Genomic DNA, 16,887 nt, shown 5'->3' on the forward strand with positions numbered 1-16,887 from the left:
TCTTAAAAAACGCTTAAAAAATATTTATTAAAATACATTAAAAAGTATAACTTAATATATCATTAAAAACAGGCTCAAATAGAATAAAAATCGCATAAAAATTGTACAAAATACTTTGACAAATTGACTTCAAAATCTCACGAAAAATACCCTAAAATATATTTTTTAAAAGCACTCCAAAAAAACGCTACAGAAAATATTATAAAATACATTAGAAAGTATAACTTAAAACATCATTAGAAACAGGAAAAAATATATTATAAAAAGTCATATAAAAATTGCATAAAATACCTTGAAAAGTGCACTTCAAAATATCACAAAAAAGACCCTAAAATATATCATAAAAAACTCTTAAAAAAATATTGTAAAAGAATCTAAAAAGTATAACTTAAAATATCATTAAAAATAGTCTCAAATATATCATAAAAATTCGTATAAAAATTGTATAAAATACCTTTAAAAGAAGTAGACTTTAAAATAACCCAAGACATATCATAGGAACCATAAAAAGAACGCTAAAATTATAAAAGACATTAAAAAATATACCTTGAAATATAACAAAAAAATACCCCAAAATATATCAAACAAAACCGTGCAAGAAAAAAACAGTAGCCTCCAAAATACCTTCAAAATGTTTCCCCTGAACACATATTTTTTGCCTTGCAATATAATACTTCCCATTCTTCCTTCATACACTTTGATTCCTATACACTTTACATCCCCTCCTCCTCCTATCTATCCTTGATTCCAGCTATGATTCTCTCTCCCCCTCCAAGAGTCACACCTGCAAAACGTGTGAATCCCCTTTTGACAGCCCATCACATTCACAATTAAAACAATTAATTAAGTTCGAGCGACCGTAAACCACAGAACGGGATGAGAGCCTGTAAAAGAAGAAAGCGATAGCTTTCGAAAGGGCGAGGTGATACTACGTCCTACTATATCTTACATCCTCTAGCAATCCCAGCCATTATTTTAAATGCCAATTACAGTTGGAGAAAGGAGAAAGCGACACAGAGTCATAGAGAGAACGAGAGCATAAAGTGGAATGTGTGTGTGGTGGGGGGGTGGAGAGGGGGGTAAAAATGGCTCAAATTGCTGTAAATCCATTTCGGAAGGCTTTTCCACTGTTTGCTGTCGATTTTCGCTCCCCCTCCTCCCCCCTCTATCTATCCGTGGGTGGGTGTGGGTGTGTGTGTGTGTGCTGCACGGCATTATTCGTTACGAGCGACATGATCATAAAAATAAACGCAAATATAACACAAAATGCAAACACAATAATGGCCTGGGAGTGCCTTAGTTTTTATTTTTACACCTGTTTTTTCCAAACAAACAAGCCGAAGCGAAGGACGAAATTTGACTGCGCCAGCACGCACACAATTAAATTTCCGGTACAACACCTACATGGGTGTCCCTCGCTCCATCCCTCCATCCACCCATCCTTTCCGGATGCCATTCCACCAAATACACTTTGATTTCCGTGCCTTAACTTTCCCTATGGCCCGGCAATAATCGAAGCATCTGAAAGGGTATATTCGTTTTGGGGAGGAGTATGTTTGTAACGGGTAGAAGACAGGTCTAGTCCTAGTCCTTTAAATGTAGATAAAGGAATGATCTAAGAGACCAAAGAAACCCATATTTTAGAACCCATATTTCTGTGGCATCAAGAATTTTTTAGATGTATACCTTTTCCTAAAGGGTTTTCTACATATTTTATTTTTCGACATAAATACCAATAAATACAAAAAATACCGAAAAATACCAAAAAATACCAAAATCTTTAGTTTCAAAATAAGAAAAAAATAAATTATATACAAAATATACTATGCGTCAAGCCCCCTACTGACTTTTTTTGATCGTGGGCCTACCCCTGGCTGCCTTGCTTCACTCGCTCACGCCGATATGAGTAAAATATCTGGCGACGACGATGACGGAAATACATGGCTTAGAAAATTCATATTTCTATCGGTACAAGGAGATTTACATGTGTCCTATGGCTTTGAAATTTCGACTAATGGCAGATGGTCCTATGGCCTTGAAATTTCGACTAATGGAGGATCTGCCGTCGAAATTTCGTAGCCATAGGACACATGAAAATCTCCTCTTACCTATTAAAATATATATTCCCTGAGAAATTCGCAGTATTTTATTGTAATCCCTAACCGAAACCCCTTTCTTTTTGAAGTTGTAGCCCCTCTGAAAAGTGTCGATCTCTTGGAGTTCCAGCAACCTTTGAAGTACCCATTCGAAGAGTAAAATCTACCGCTTTTAACAACAAAAACTTTCCCAACAAAAAGTCTCATTAGGAAATCCTTTAGAAAGACCATTTGTATCTATCTATTATGCTATTAAAATCTATTTTGGTATTTATAAGTAGGTACGAGTGCTATCCAACTTTTCCAGAAATCTTTATTTGTAATCCAACAAATTTTTTAGTCAAAATGAAGCAAAGAACATCCAAAGATCTCTTTCAAGTATCCATTCGCGCAGTCCTTTAATTGTACCAATACTGTTTCCAGTCTATCCTCTATCCTCCACACACACTCTATCGATTACTAGGTATCTTCATAGTCGTAGCAATCCAACTATCTTCATTCAACTTTTTCTGTCTGTGCGTGAGTGTTTGCGTTTCTATCTGTGTGTTTGCATCGTGTTTGAGCCATTAAAATTACGCCTAACGGAGTCACACACACACACACACAACCTCTGGCAAATAAGAGGACGTTAAAATGTGCGATGGCTCACGCGGCGTATGAGTATTTTACTTTTACAGGAACAGTGCCGCTCTCTAACTGCTGCCACTGCCCCTGCACTCACACACGTTTCATTTGGAATCCATGGCACGTTTGGCCACCAACAGCCGGAGCAATTTTCAATCGAAACTCCCAGCAGACAAGGGCCGTAGCGGTGCCGGTGTAGGCGTGGCAGGTGGCGGAAATAATGCGGCTGGCAGTAAGGATGTCAAAATTGGCAAAAATCGACGAGACTGCCGTCGATGCCTAACTAAAAATCAAAGCCGTCTTTTTGCCTACTTCTTCGAGCTCTTCGCTGGAGGTCTCTGGGGCCGCCTACGTGGCACACACACGACTTATACGTATACGTAATATTTGCAGAAGATTATTATAGGCATGGGGAAGGGGGGGATTTGAAGCCACTTGAGACGCGTACACACAGGCGGCGGTGCCACACGCCTTCAATAAAAATATATGTGTGTACCGGGCCGCGCCGTGCCGTGCCGTGCCTCTCCGTGTGTGTGTGCACTTAATAATAAAATTTCGTTTAATTCCGAGTTTTTGAATTTCATTTTTTATGATTTTCCCCCAGCATTTTATTCGCTTTTCTTTATTTTGTAGGCGCCAGGTGTGTGTTTGCTTTGGCGTGTGATAAAATTTTAATTATATTTGTTGCTGGCTTTGGAAAATTGTTGGGGGTGGGGGGAAAGTTATTATATTTCCTTGGGGCTCGTAATTTTTGTGTGCTAATCGGAAAGAAGCCGGCAATTCTGATGGTGTTTGGCGATCTATAGAAGGTCGTTTCTATGCATTTTTTTGGAATTTCTTAAATTTTTATTAGCATTAAATTTATTGCTGAACTAACGGCTAACCATAAAATCTTGACTACTGTCTAAAAACCAATTAAAAACAATTACTTTTCTAAGAAAAAAAAGTCTTATGATTTAATAAGATACAGTTCCCTTTAAGGCAATCTCTAAAATGGATTTAATCAGAGAAATACAATTATTTTATTCGCATTTATCAGCAAAATAAAATAAAATTATTATACAATTATTTTATTATATTTCTTTCAGTCGAAATGCTCTGAAATTTCTCTGAAATCTATATACAAGTCTATACAATCCATTAAAATCTGTTTTCAAATTATTGAAAATCTATATTTAAAAATTTAAATAATTGAATATATTAATGATAATAATATAATGATAATGAAAATTCGCTTCTAGCTCTTGCTTAAGCCGGTTGTGTTTTTTTCTTGCTCCTGCATTCTCCGCCCTTTGCCTAAATATCATACAACATTGTTGTGACTTTGTTTTGATATATCATCGCATCTCTTTAATTTGATTCTACTTTGTGTTAATCACCAGTGTTTTGTTTGTAAACAAGTGTTTAATATAAATTCAATATTCGCAACGTAACGCATCGGACTCGTGCAGGCAATTTGTTATTGTTTTTTGCTCAGTCTGCTTTTCGATATCGCTTCTTCGGTGTGCACTGTTCTCGCGCATCAACGTTTGCATCGCCCACACTCTCTCGTGAGCATAAGCGGGCCCTGCTGCTCGCATTTTCAATAATGGCAATCGTTTGTAGTGCAAAGAAATGTGAACTCGGTGGTGTTATCATTGGTGATTCATTTCTTAGCTGCTGGCTGTGCGACAATTTTGCCCACATAAAAAGTGCTGGTGGTGGAAATTTTGGCCGGCTGAATGATCTGAACTCGAAACGCATGGGCCTGTCTTGGTCATGTCTGGCTTGTCGGGAGATTGAGGCCGAAATGCGCACATTTATGAGACCAACTCGAACTGGGTTTCTGGATGTCCGGAAACAATTTGTGGCTCTCAACGAGAAATTTCTTGCCCTTGAATCACAGTTTCTTGGGCTCAAAGTCTTGAGCGAATCGCCTAGACGGAAAATTCCGCATAATGATACCAATCTCTTGCAACCTAATCCGATTGGTACGCCTGCCTCCCACCTTCATCCATCGGAAGCATTTGTTACTCCGTGTAGTCATGCCTCGCCGTTATCTGCAAATCCGCCAACGGTGGCTCCGGTGTTCTTTACACCGAGCAATGTGCTTCCTTCGAGCATCCAAGTTTCCAACAGCATCAATCCCATCCCTGCAGTTTCTGTTGCCGTCACTTCTGACGTGGTGAGTGCTCCTAGTGCGGGTGTGCTGGTGGCTGGTGATGTCTTGCCAATTCCTGCTGCAGCCATTGCTGCCAATTCTTCTGCCCCAGGACCGAGATCTCTTTTAGGAGTGGCTCCACCATCTCGATCTCGCTCGGGACTTCAACTTAGAGCAGTGATTCCTCGGAAAGCAATATTTGTTTCTCGTCTTATTCCTGAGGCTACAACGGAGGATGTTAAACAACATCTTTCCTATAAACTTAACACTTCGCCTGATGATATAGTTTTGACTAAATTTACATTTAAACATAAGCGCAACATATCATCCTTTAAGATTCTTCTCCCTGATTCTTTACTATCCAGTTCTCTAGAACCGTCAATATGGCCTGAGCATACAATTATGCATGAGTTCCTTCTCAAAGATTCGAACTCGAATCCAAGAATTACCGAACCTGCTCCAAAAAACTGATGTTCCATTTTTCCATGCACTATCAGAACGTTCGCAGTTTGTTGGGAAAATTGCGTCAAATTCATACTAATAGTGCGTCCTTTGATTTCGATGCCATCGCGTTTACCGAAACCTGGCTTAGCTCCTCTGTCAATGATCATGAAATTTTCATTGATAGTTACACTATTTATAGAATGGACCGCCCATCTTTTGCAGCTGGGGTTCTGATTGCAGTTAAATCTGTTTTCTCATCTGAGTTGTTCCCATTCAATAACATCCATGGAATTGAATTTGTTGCAGTCAAAGTTCGTGTTGGCAAGGCATTTTTCTATTTAACCTGCTCTTACATTCCTCCCAGGTCTGATGCTGAGCTTTACTTACACCACCTCTCAGCAATTAATACTGTCGTATCTGCATTAGGGTGCAATGATCGAATTATTGTCATGGGGGACTTTAACCTCCCATTTCTTTCTTGGCTGCCTTGTGATGACGCTAACCTGTTGTTTCCCAAAGATTGACTTGGCCGTTCCATCTAGACCTACCCGCACTTTTAGGCCTATCAGTCTACCCATATGTAGGTCTAATTATGCTAATCATGAACCTTTTAGGGTTTATGCCATAATTATAGCTCCCTCTGCCTAACCCTATCCCCTGAACTGTCTCTTAAACTAATTGCATGCAATATTTATAATCACTTAAATTTAGCTAACATTTAACTTCTCTTTTTCCGCCTTTAGTAACTAAGTACCATTATGAACAGATAATTTGTTAATTTAAATAATAATGATACATATATATAATAATATATAATGAATATAATAATAAATAAATAATAGAAATAATTTTCTATAGGCTCTAGATGAAAATCTAACTTTTCCTAGAAGATTTTGAACATATTTTATTTTTCTACATAAATACCAAAAATAGCACCAAAAAAATACCAATTATCATCAGCAATTGTTAAAACAACTCAAAGAACATTCGAATTTACCTTCAAATCTACCTCTAATAATAAGATTCTTAAAATTTCTCAAGATTTTCTACCTGGAAGTTGATTGGGCCTCCATTTCGCACCACATCTCAGCCATGAAGGAGGTAATCAGTTGGGGAAATACATCCGATAATAGGTATGTCTAAATGCTGGCCGTGAGTCACAGCCTCAAGAGTTGATTGCCAGCAGTAGAAAATGATTTGGCAAAAAAAACGTTGATTAAAAACCTCTTCACAACGTATTTAATTAGTATTATCTGTGAGAGTGGGTGTGTGGGTGGATTGTACTATAAATAAATAATAAAAATAATATATAAAATAAAATGTGCAAAAGCATTTTGTCTGCTTACAAATTTCATTAAACGGAAAGCGTCAACATTTTGACATTGATGTTGAGGGCTGAAGAGCCACTCAGAGCTGGTGGCCCAGACGAATGTCTGTTTGCCTGTCTGTTGGCCTAGGTCCTACGTCTCGGACTGTCTTGTATCTGTTTTTCTCGGTCTAAGTCCTGCGTCTCGGACTTTCTTCTGTCTGTCTGTCTGTCTGTCTGTCTCTCTATCCAGTCGTGTTCTCAATTCCATTTTCGTCAGAGAATAATGAATCGTTTAGGAAGTGATTTATAAATGCTATAAATTCGATTAAAATTCTCCATAAATATTAAACGAAAGTGAAATTGAGAACCACACTCTCTCTACCCCTTCCCCCCTCCCTCTCACTCTTTCTCTGTGTTTGCTTGTGCTGCTTTTTGGCCTTGTCTAATGGACGCCTGCCAGCAGTTGGCTTAAAATCTACTGGCTCCTTGGGTGGCACCCATCTCTCGCCTTTCTCCTGTTGGCCTTCCGTTCTAGAAGCAAGAAACATTGTATTCGAGTCAGGTGCGTTGTGAATTTTGCTGCAACAGTCATTATAATAATGCCACAACGAAGTGTGCTCGGAAATAATAATCAACTTGAGGGTAAAAGAGAGAGAGAGAGAGAGAGAGAGAGAGAGAGAGCGAAGCACAGCTGCTGTTGGCGGCACTTTGATGGGGCTTGGCCTCGTGTGCAGCACAAGTCAGGCACTTAAAATTTCATTTAAATATGGACTACTCCTCCACTCGTTGAAAGTGCAATCGTGCATTTGTTGCAGTTGCCACTGCCCCTGCCACAGCAATAATCGCCTCAAATAATAACTTTAAGTGCATAATATTACAAAGTTCTAGCAGATCCATTTATAGTTTTATTCGTAGTTGTTCTTAATCTTTTGTAAGGTTATGAAAGCACGTGAGAACATTTAAAATGGGGTTTAAAAGGAGGAGAAATCAATGGAAATACCCCGTCGATTGCCGACTCATTTTTCTACAGCTTGGAGTCCGAGTGAAATTCTGCCTAAATTCCATTAAAAGTACAATACTTTTGCCATCGTTTTGAGCCTGAAAGCACACTCTCCAAAGTCATTCATGAATGACCAACATTTCCACATTGTTTGATGGACACTCTAATATGTGGGAATGGCTATAGATTAACCCTTGGTCCACCCCCATGGCTACCCCACTCACCTGTCTGTCTGTTGCCATAACATTCGATTATCCCTTCGGCTAGCCATCGATTTCAAATCCTATTTCTGTTACTGATTTTCTGGCGGATGTTTTGCATTTCGGTTTAATTGATTTTGTGCAAATTTCGTACAAATTTACGAACTTTTCAACTCCCTTTTGTTGTTGTTTTTGTTGTTGGGCCAAATCCATTTATCGCTAATTGTTTGCATATATACGGGTAGTATCGTGTTTTTTTTTTATCCTGTACGCGTTTACATAACGAATTGCCCAAAAGGGATAAAGTGAGTGACTGGGTGGACTACGAAAATTTATTTATATATTTTTGACACGCACTGTGCACAAATGGCGGCGGCGGCGGCTGCTGGTGATTAAAAGCAGATTTTGTTCCGATTGGGTGTCCGCCATAAACAATTCCAAAATTGTTGAACTGTTGAAGTCGCGACTTTGAATTGCAAATTAGTCGATTACCAAATGCGAAATTTTGAAAAAAAGTTTTGGTTTGTGGATCGGCGGGGGTTTCAGGGAATAATTTTGCATGTGTTGCATTAATTAAAAGCATTTTTAGAGATAATTATTACTACAGAAAGTTGGAAATGTTTGGTTCTAACTTGTATCGATACATATTTTCACGAATACAGTAGAATCCGGCTATAAAGACTCTGCTTATAGCGTCCGTGCCGAAAAAAATTCAGCGAAATAATGGTTCCAGCAGACCATTGTCAAGTGATATGGAAAAAGAAGGGCAAGACCTCTAAAAAATCAGCTACCGATTTCAAAGGAAGAACTGGTTGTATATGTTCTTATCAACAATAGTGTGGCGATTTTTAAGGAACCTTCCAAAGACAACATTTTTAAAAATATATTAGATGATGGACAGGACTTTCTTAGAAAAACCTTGTTATTTTAATTCAATAATTTATTTATAATTTAATTCAAAATTTTTCTATAATTTAATTTAATTTATAATTATAATTTAATTAAATAATTTATTAAATTTTTGTATCGATTAAAAATTAATTTGTTTTATTTTAAAACCTATTAGGAACATGGCTATGGTAAAATCGTCGGTCCCTTGAGTGTCATTATAACCGGATTCTACTGTATATTAATTTTACAATGCTATAATTATTTTAGCACATTTTAGACACATCTAGAGGTACCTAATAAAAGTATATCACTTATTTATGACGTTAGAATGTATGAGATTTTCCTGATATTTGACCTCTACTGAAGAAGGCATATTCCAATTGAAAGAGAAAGAGGGAGCGCCTTCTGTGAACCTCTGCCGGCCACTCCCCGCCCTAGATGAAATAAGGAAGAAGCGGACCGCAACCGCTCTCTTCACGGCAAACTTGGTTCTTCTCTCTCTCCCATCAAACATGTCGTCAAAGCGCTCTCAGAATTACAGACCATCCCTCACTCAGTAGCAGAAAAAAAGCAACAGCTAATCTGAAGACGCAAAGCAAAGTGCAAAAACAACAACACCTTTGATTTTGTTTTTGCTCCGAAGATAAGCAAATGCAAATCCCAAGCAATGACCTTTTTTTTCGACTTTCGTTTCCTTTTTCGGTCGATCGCAGGCGGCCGAAGCCTGGCATGTTCGTGCATGCTCAGGAGAGATAAGCTTTGCCTCTTTCTTTTCCCCGCACTGCTTTTTGTGTTTTTGTTCTGTTAATTGAGAGCACGTCACTCCACTTACAAAGCAGAGTGAGATCCATCTCTTGCTCTCCCGCTTGTGCAAAAGTCAATCGAAACTTTTTAATTTTAATTTACATTAAAAATTATGTGGACATTTTATTAGCTTTTTGGCGTGTCGTCACGCCCTCGCGCTTTTGATAAAAAATATACAATTTGCATTTAAAATTTCCACACATTTGTGAAAAGTTTGTTTCTTGTTTTTGTTGTTGTTGTAATATTTGCATAACTCAAAATCTAGACAAACAAAAGGAGAGGAGAGGAGGGCAGCGAACATTAAAAGGAAAAGGCACGAAAAGCAAATATGAATCATATGCCATGCCACATGTGTGGCAAAAGTTCGTGAGAATGAAAAAAATAATCTAGAAATATAATTACATTAAATGGAACCAGAGAGAACGGGAGAGATAAAGGTTAATGACTTTTTTGGGGCGGTGAAAGATGGTGACATTTTTGGGGAATACGGGAAAAGTTATCTTGAAAATGTATATAAAAAAAAATAATAATAATTTTAGGAAGAATATTTCTTATAGGAAGAGGGGAATTCGGGAAAAGTTATCTTGAAAATGTATAAAAAAAATAATTCTAGAAAGAATATTTCGTATAGGAAGAGGTACATTATTGCAGAAACTTAATGATATCGTACTTCAAACATTTCCTTAAGATGAAATACCTCAGTTCTTATAAGAAATATGCATTGATTGATATCAATACCAATATTGTCTACCAGGATATTAATCAATTAACAAAACAAATTAATAAACCAACGATAATTTAGATAGCCTCTGTTGTGGTTTAGATATAATATATGATTATTGCCCGAGATCCGGGCAACCCAGAAAGAGAGCTCCTAAAGAGAACCGGAACCCTCAACAAAACGAAACGTAAGAGAGACAATCCCAATTGAGGCTCTGATATGTAAGGTAATCAGAAGAGCAAAATATCTCTCTACAAAAAAGATGATCTGGAATGACAATCTACGGTTACGGATCTACGGATCATTATCATCTAGTAGATGAGCAAGGCCTGCCCCGGTATCATTCGACAGTCGCGTTCCGAGGCTGATAGACGTGTTGTGCGACATGTATCCCCAATTGGAGACGGATGCTGGGGCCCAGGAGAAGGCCACGGCTCAGGCCCTCTTATCCACCAGGCAGACCCAAACAGAGGCTGAGAAACCCGCACCAATACCCAAATGGAAACGTCGCCTGCACCGTCATATGCCGGTGACCCAATGGCTACCACTGTACTCTACCGAATGGGGCATCGATGACTTTATAGCGGGCATTACCTTGGGCCTAACCATCATACCGGAGAGCATGGCCTGTGCTCTGCTCGCCGGCCTGCCGGCACGCTATGGCCTGTGTTCGGCCTTCATTGGACCTTTGATCTACATGGTGTTTGGCTCCATCGATAAGGTGATCATTGGACCCACCAGTCTGGTGGCTTTGGTCAGTGTACAATTTACGGTGGGACGACCCATCGAGTTTGCTTTTCTGCTTACTTTTCTCAGCGGCATTGTGCAGATCATTATGGGTGCCCTAAGATTAGGTGAGTGTATCTATCAATCTATCTGTCTGTCTGTCTATCTGTGTACTTTGTGGTGTGATCTCATTGCTAAATTGATTCAAGTGTTTCCCCCCTGAACTTGAGACAGAACCGTAACGAAACCAATTGAGTTGTACGTCAGGTCTCTCACTTTGTGGGGCATCTAATTTATGAAGTTATATGATAATTCATTCATCTGCGGTTTGAATGCGATTAGCACTATTTAGCATCAATTAGCACCTTCTTTAGGTGAGGATTGCAGTGTTTATTTTTCATTGAAGTCACAACAAATTGAGGTCTACAGACTCTGATTGTATGATTCGATTAGGAGCCAGTTCCAGTTCCATTGTAATAATTTCCTTGCAATTAAAAGATTTAATAGATTTGTTTATTTATTTGGTCTTCTGTAATTAACTCAAAAATTAAACCTTCAATAAATAAAATTAAAAAAAAAATTAAAACAAACAAACTAAAAATTTATTTATGTTGGTTAATTTGATTTATTATAAAACATAAATTTGCATATTGTTGATTTTTTTAATGATTTTAATTTTTTGTTTGTTTTATTTTGTTGAAAATATTTATTTACATATGTATCGTGATTAATTATTTTATTATAAACTTAAATTTGCATATTTTTATGTATTTTTTTTTATTTTATAATTTTTTTTTAATTGTTGAATATATTTGTATAAAGGTATACATTCTTGGTTATTCTAATTGTTTTAATTTTTGTTTTGATTTATTTTATTTTAGAATTTGATTGATTGAATTTATTATATATTTTAATGTGAATATTTTTGGTATTGTTTTTTTTCACTTTATTTTTTGTTTAATATTTTCTTTTTATTATTATAGTTTTTTAAAATTAATTTTTGTTATTATTTTATTTCGTTTTTTGTCGTTTTCGGGATTGATTTGTTTTATTCAAAATTTTAATGTAAATAATCTTGGCTTTGTTTCTTAATTTATTTTATTTTTAAAATTTTTTAAATTATTCAAATTTTTTTGTATTATAATTATTTTGGTTTTTTTCTTTCTTTATTACAGGTTTCATCTTTGAGTTCATCTCAATGCCCGTGATCAAGGCCTTTTCCTCAGCCACTGCCATTCTGGTGATCGAATCACAGCTGAAGGTGTTGCTGGGCATCAAGTACTTAGTGGCGGGTCTTTTAAGCTCCGTCTCTACCCTAAGCTCCCGGATCGACGAATCGAATATGGCAGATCTAATTATGGGCATTTGTGCTATAGTTTTTCTACTGTTACTTGAGGTTTGTCCATAAAGCAACCCGTCCCTCACATATTTAAAGATTTCTCTCTTTTTTTCTAGCTACTCGAACGCGTGGCTCGCAATGAAAATCATGGAAAAGTCTTAAGGATCTGCTGTCGCTATTTATCCACCTCTAGGAATACTCTGATCGTTCTTATAGCGGGGATTGTGTCCTACATTTGGCTGCAACAAACGGGCCATGTACCCTATGCTCTTAGCCAGAATGCCTTGGCCACTTTGCCGAATTTTACGATCCCCAGTCTGGAGGTGGAAACGCCCGAACGGAACTACAGTTTCTGGGAGATCTTAAAGGAGCTACATATGGGGATTATAGTCATACCGATTGTGGGCATACTCACGAATATATCAATTGGAAAGTTGAGTGAGTAATTCTGTTGGTTCTTAAGGTGTCTAGACATCGGTTGGCAATCAAATCTTAAGGTCTTAGAGGGAATTTGCGGTGTCATAAGCAAAGAGTGTGACGGAAAAAAAGTTCGTAGATTTATGAGCCATAAAAGAATGATAAAGCCCCAAGACCTATTGAATTTTCTGCTACATCGTATACAGGAACACAGGCCTTTCCTTATCAAAATATTACACTTCAAACCCGGAAGAACAATCTGTATCTATGAAATTTCCATCTTTTACAACGTTTATCTATGAAATCTCTCTCTTCAATGCCTTTTTCCAGCACCCAAAGGCCTGGTGGACACAAATCAAGAGCTTCTCACCGTGGGACTGTGCAATATGTTTGGTTCCTGTGTGCAGGCCATGCCCTCATCGGGTGCCTTTACCCGCTATGCCATAAGCACAGCCTGTGGCCTGAAAACACCCATGGCAAATCTGTATTTGGGTAAGCCACAAAGGGACTTCTAGCCTGAACTGATTATATACCATGCCATATTCCCTAGGTATCATTGTGCTGCTGGCCTTGAGCTATCTCAGTCCGTACTTCAATTTCATACCGGAAGCCACACTGGCGGCCATTCTGATATGCTCGATAATCACACTGCTGGACTTTAAGCTGCCGCTGCGTTTGTGGCGCGACTCGAAGCGGGACTTTGCCACCTGGCTGTTGTGCTTCTGCGTGTGCGTGCTCTTCGGCGTGGAAGTGGGCCTGTTTGTCAGCATTGTGGTCACGGCTTTGCATCTGCTCTTCCTGTGGGCACGTCCCGAGATTCGGGTAAAGATTGAGGAGCTCGACGAGATGCAGTATATCCGCGTGACGCCCGGCAATGGCATCTACTTTCCGGCCATCAATTACCTGAGGGAACGTGTCCTCAAGGCCTGCACTCAGGCGGATTTCCGTATAACCGTGGTCATCGATGGACATCGCATTACGGGGCTCGATTACACTGCCGCCCAGGGCATATCGAAGCTATCGAGCGATCTGTGCCGTCAGGCGGATGCGGCCAGTTCCACGCTCCTGATTCTGTATAGGTTCCAGGAGCCACTCCAGCGTCTGATCGATCACACGGACAATCTAGTGTTTTGCGAGTCCGAGGACAAGGTCAGGGAGTTCTTGACCCAGGAATCGCTGCGGAATGGTTACATCAATCTCAAGGAGCACATACGGGCCTCCATAGATCTGGGCTACAAAATAGACATCGATTAGGCGTCTGTTCTCCTCTCTTTAGCTAGTCGCTTGTATTATTTATTTAAGTTTAGTTTTGAACTGGAGTTGGAGAAATTGTCGTCCGGTAAATGAAAATAAAAAGTGAAAGAAAAGTGGAACAAATGCCTTGATGGGGCAGCAATTTATAAAATCCCCACAGCAACCACACAGCACTCAAAGAGAGTGAGAGAGATGGCTACACAGGAGTGTAAAAGGGAGAGAGAGACAGTTAGATGGATGCGGTGCCGCTGGCGACGCCGTCAATGATTGCCCAGCTAATGGATTTCTGTTTACTTTTTCACTTAGTTCCGGACGCCAAAAGAGAAAGGAGAAAAAGAAAAGAGAGAGAGAACAAAAAACGCTGTGAAAAATAACGCAAAAGAAATTAGACAGAAAAAAAAAGCGAAAGCTCAGAGCCAACTATTCAGCCTCCCCCATCCACCCCTCAAAAAGGTAGAAGAAGAAAAAAAAAAACTATAGAAAAGTGCAAGAAATTAAACTAAAATCCTAGCCGTAAAGTGGATCAAACGCAGTAAAAACAAAGCGAGGGAATAATTGAAATTTTCTCAAGCGAAAGTCGAATAGCGAAAACCCTTCACTGTCAAAGAAAATGTCTGCGAATAATGTGAAAATTTTCATGAAATTTTACTTAATTTTTAAGCAATTTTTGTGTTCCTACGATTTGCATTCCAATGGAATTTTTAATTGTATTTTTAATAGATTTTTTAGAATTTTAATATTATTTCTACATTAAGCTTTAAATGTATGACCTTAAACATTATTTTAGAGTGAGCTTATTGTTTTTAAACCAAAACTTAAAAAAAATAAATACTACTTTTTAGGAAAATTACATTTGAATTGATGGAAATTAAATTTATAAATCGAATTATTTTTTTTATTATACATATATACATATATATATTTTTTTATATTTTTTCATATTTATTTTTTATATTTATTTATTACCTTTATTTTTTATACATATTTTTTTATATTTATTTTTATATTATTTTTATACATATTTATACATATATGTATTTTTTAAATTTTTTTATTTATTTATTAAATTTTTTTTTTTTATATTTTTTTAATATTTATTTATTAATTTTATATTTCTATTTATTTTTTATTTTAATATCTTTTATATTTATTTTTTTAGCCATTACATTTCTTTTTGATTGCTCTAAATTAAGTGTGACCCTCTCCCGCATGTACAAAAATACTTCATTTTTTAAGCGACAACTGCACCATAAAACCCATAACTGTACCAAGCCTAGAAGCCAGTTTCTTTTAGCTAATTTCCCCTAATTTTTGGTAGGGTACTCCAAAGAAATCAAGAAAAACAAGACCAAAGCGAGTTAATTACGTAAGGTTAAGACGAAAGAGGGAGAGAAAGGATGAGAGAGAGAGAGGGGGAGGGGGAGTATTCCTTCTCCGTGGGAGACCCCTAGCCGACCCAAAGTCATGGGATCTAAGTAGATTTCCAGCACTTGAGGCGTTGTAAATGAAATGCGGCGGTGCTGCTACTCTTCTTAAACTTCTCCCTAGCTCTAGGCTTATCCTGCCGTGTCCTTCCAGTTGCTGCTGCTGGTGCTGCTGCTGTTGTTGATTGCATTGGCAAACGAAGTGAGCAGATTTAATGAAATTTAAAACGCTGTCCAGCACTTGTCCAAAGGATAAGCGACAGGGACAGCCCGAGAGAGAGAGAGAGAAACCCAAAGGATAATGCGGTCAGCCGAATGCAGATTGGCCGCCAGGACTTCAGATGCAAATTCCCAACCCCCCTCCCCTCCCGCGCCACTCTGGTAATTATTTCAATGGACTCTATTTGCGTAGCTTTTCAACTGCACGTCTGTCGATTTTCCGCATTGTTAAGCTAATGAGGAAAAGGAAAATCCACACCAAAGAAATAAGGTAAAGAAGTCAAAACTATAATTAATATGCTAATATATCGATTGGGTGGAAGGGGGGGGGAAAGCCCTTAAAAACACCAATATCATTCGCTATATCACATGTCCTGTGGACCACAAAAAACAAATATCATTCAAATTGCGGTTCATGCAATCAAATTTTCACACACAACAAAAAAAAACACACACACACACGGGATCAAACGTGCTGCATGTTGCACATTCATTTTGCGGCCAGACGGATCAAACAAAACTTGTTGACACACAAAAGCCATTGGAAAGTTCGCACCAAAAAAACCAAAACCGCACTTTACTCGCTTCCTCTCTATTTATTGCTAAATATGCAATAATTTTTGTACATTTTTTTTTCTCTTCTTCTATTTCCTGCCACACACAAAATGTGGCATATCGGATGAAATGGTGTAGGGGTTTTAGTTGTATTTTTTTTTTTTCAGCATAATAACATTTATTTTCTACATGCGGTTGGCATACAGAATCCTTTGGCTTTTGTCCTCCTTTGACTATAGTTTTTTCAACATTTAATTTGAGGAACAAAAAACCAACTTCTTTGTTAAAATTCCATGTATGATCTTTGGTCTGGCCAGCAAATTTATTCTTTGTTAGATATTATGCATTTAGTCGGTGGGATACATACGTTTAGAGGCAAACTATTAGTAGTATTAGCTTAGTAGTGGGTGCTAATTAATTATATAAGCCATACACATAAACAAATAATTTAAAATAAATGTAAATACAATAAAATACATTTTTTTTAATCTTTTCTTTTCGAATATCGGCCAACGGCACCAAACCCTAATGGTCTTCAGACTCTTCGAACATGTTGGACCCTGCAGTCATGGTCTCGTGTGAGAGCATTGCTGCTAAACGCTGGGTTCGCGTTGCGGGGTTCGATCATACTCAATGAAAGTATGTTCCTTTCGTTCGTCCCGCTATTTCTTTTCGGGTTGTGTTATATCGACGAGGCTCGATCATACATAATGCAACTGCAACT

General features: G+C 37.9%; 1 protein-coding gene across 1 annotated transcript; it reads left to right on the forward strand.

Annotated features, from left to right (window-relative positions):
- Positions 1 to 10,543: 10,543 nt before the first annotated feature.
- On the forward strand, positions 10,544 to 14,439 carry LOC108157751 (sodium-independent sulfate anion transporter). Its single transcript, XM_017289932.2, has 5 exons — positions 10,544 to 11,083; positions 12,131 to 12,351; positions 12,411 to 12,732; positions 13,042 to 13,203; positions 13,262 to 14,439. The coding sequence occupies exons 1-5, from the start codon at positions 10,615 to 10,617 to the stop codon at positions 13,963 to 13,965; spliced, it is 1,878 nt and encodes a 625-aa protein (XP_017145421.1). The 5' UTR covers positions 10,544 to 10,614; the 3' UTR covers positions 13,966 to 14,439.
- The last annotated feature ends 2,448 nt before the right edge of the window (positions 14,440 to 16,887 follow it).

The sequence above is a fragment of the Drosophila miranda genome, chromosome 2 (genome assembly GCF_003369915.1).
Source record: "Drosophila miranda strain MSH22 chromosome 2, D.miranda_PacBio2.1, whole genome shotgun sequence".
Lineage (NCBI taxonomy): Eukaryota > Metazoa > Arthropoda > Insecta > Diptera > Drosophilidae > Drosophila > Drosophila miranda.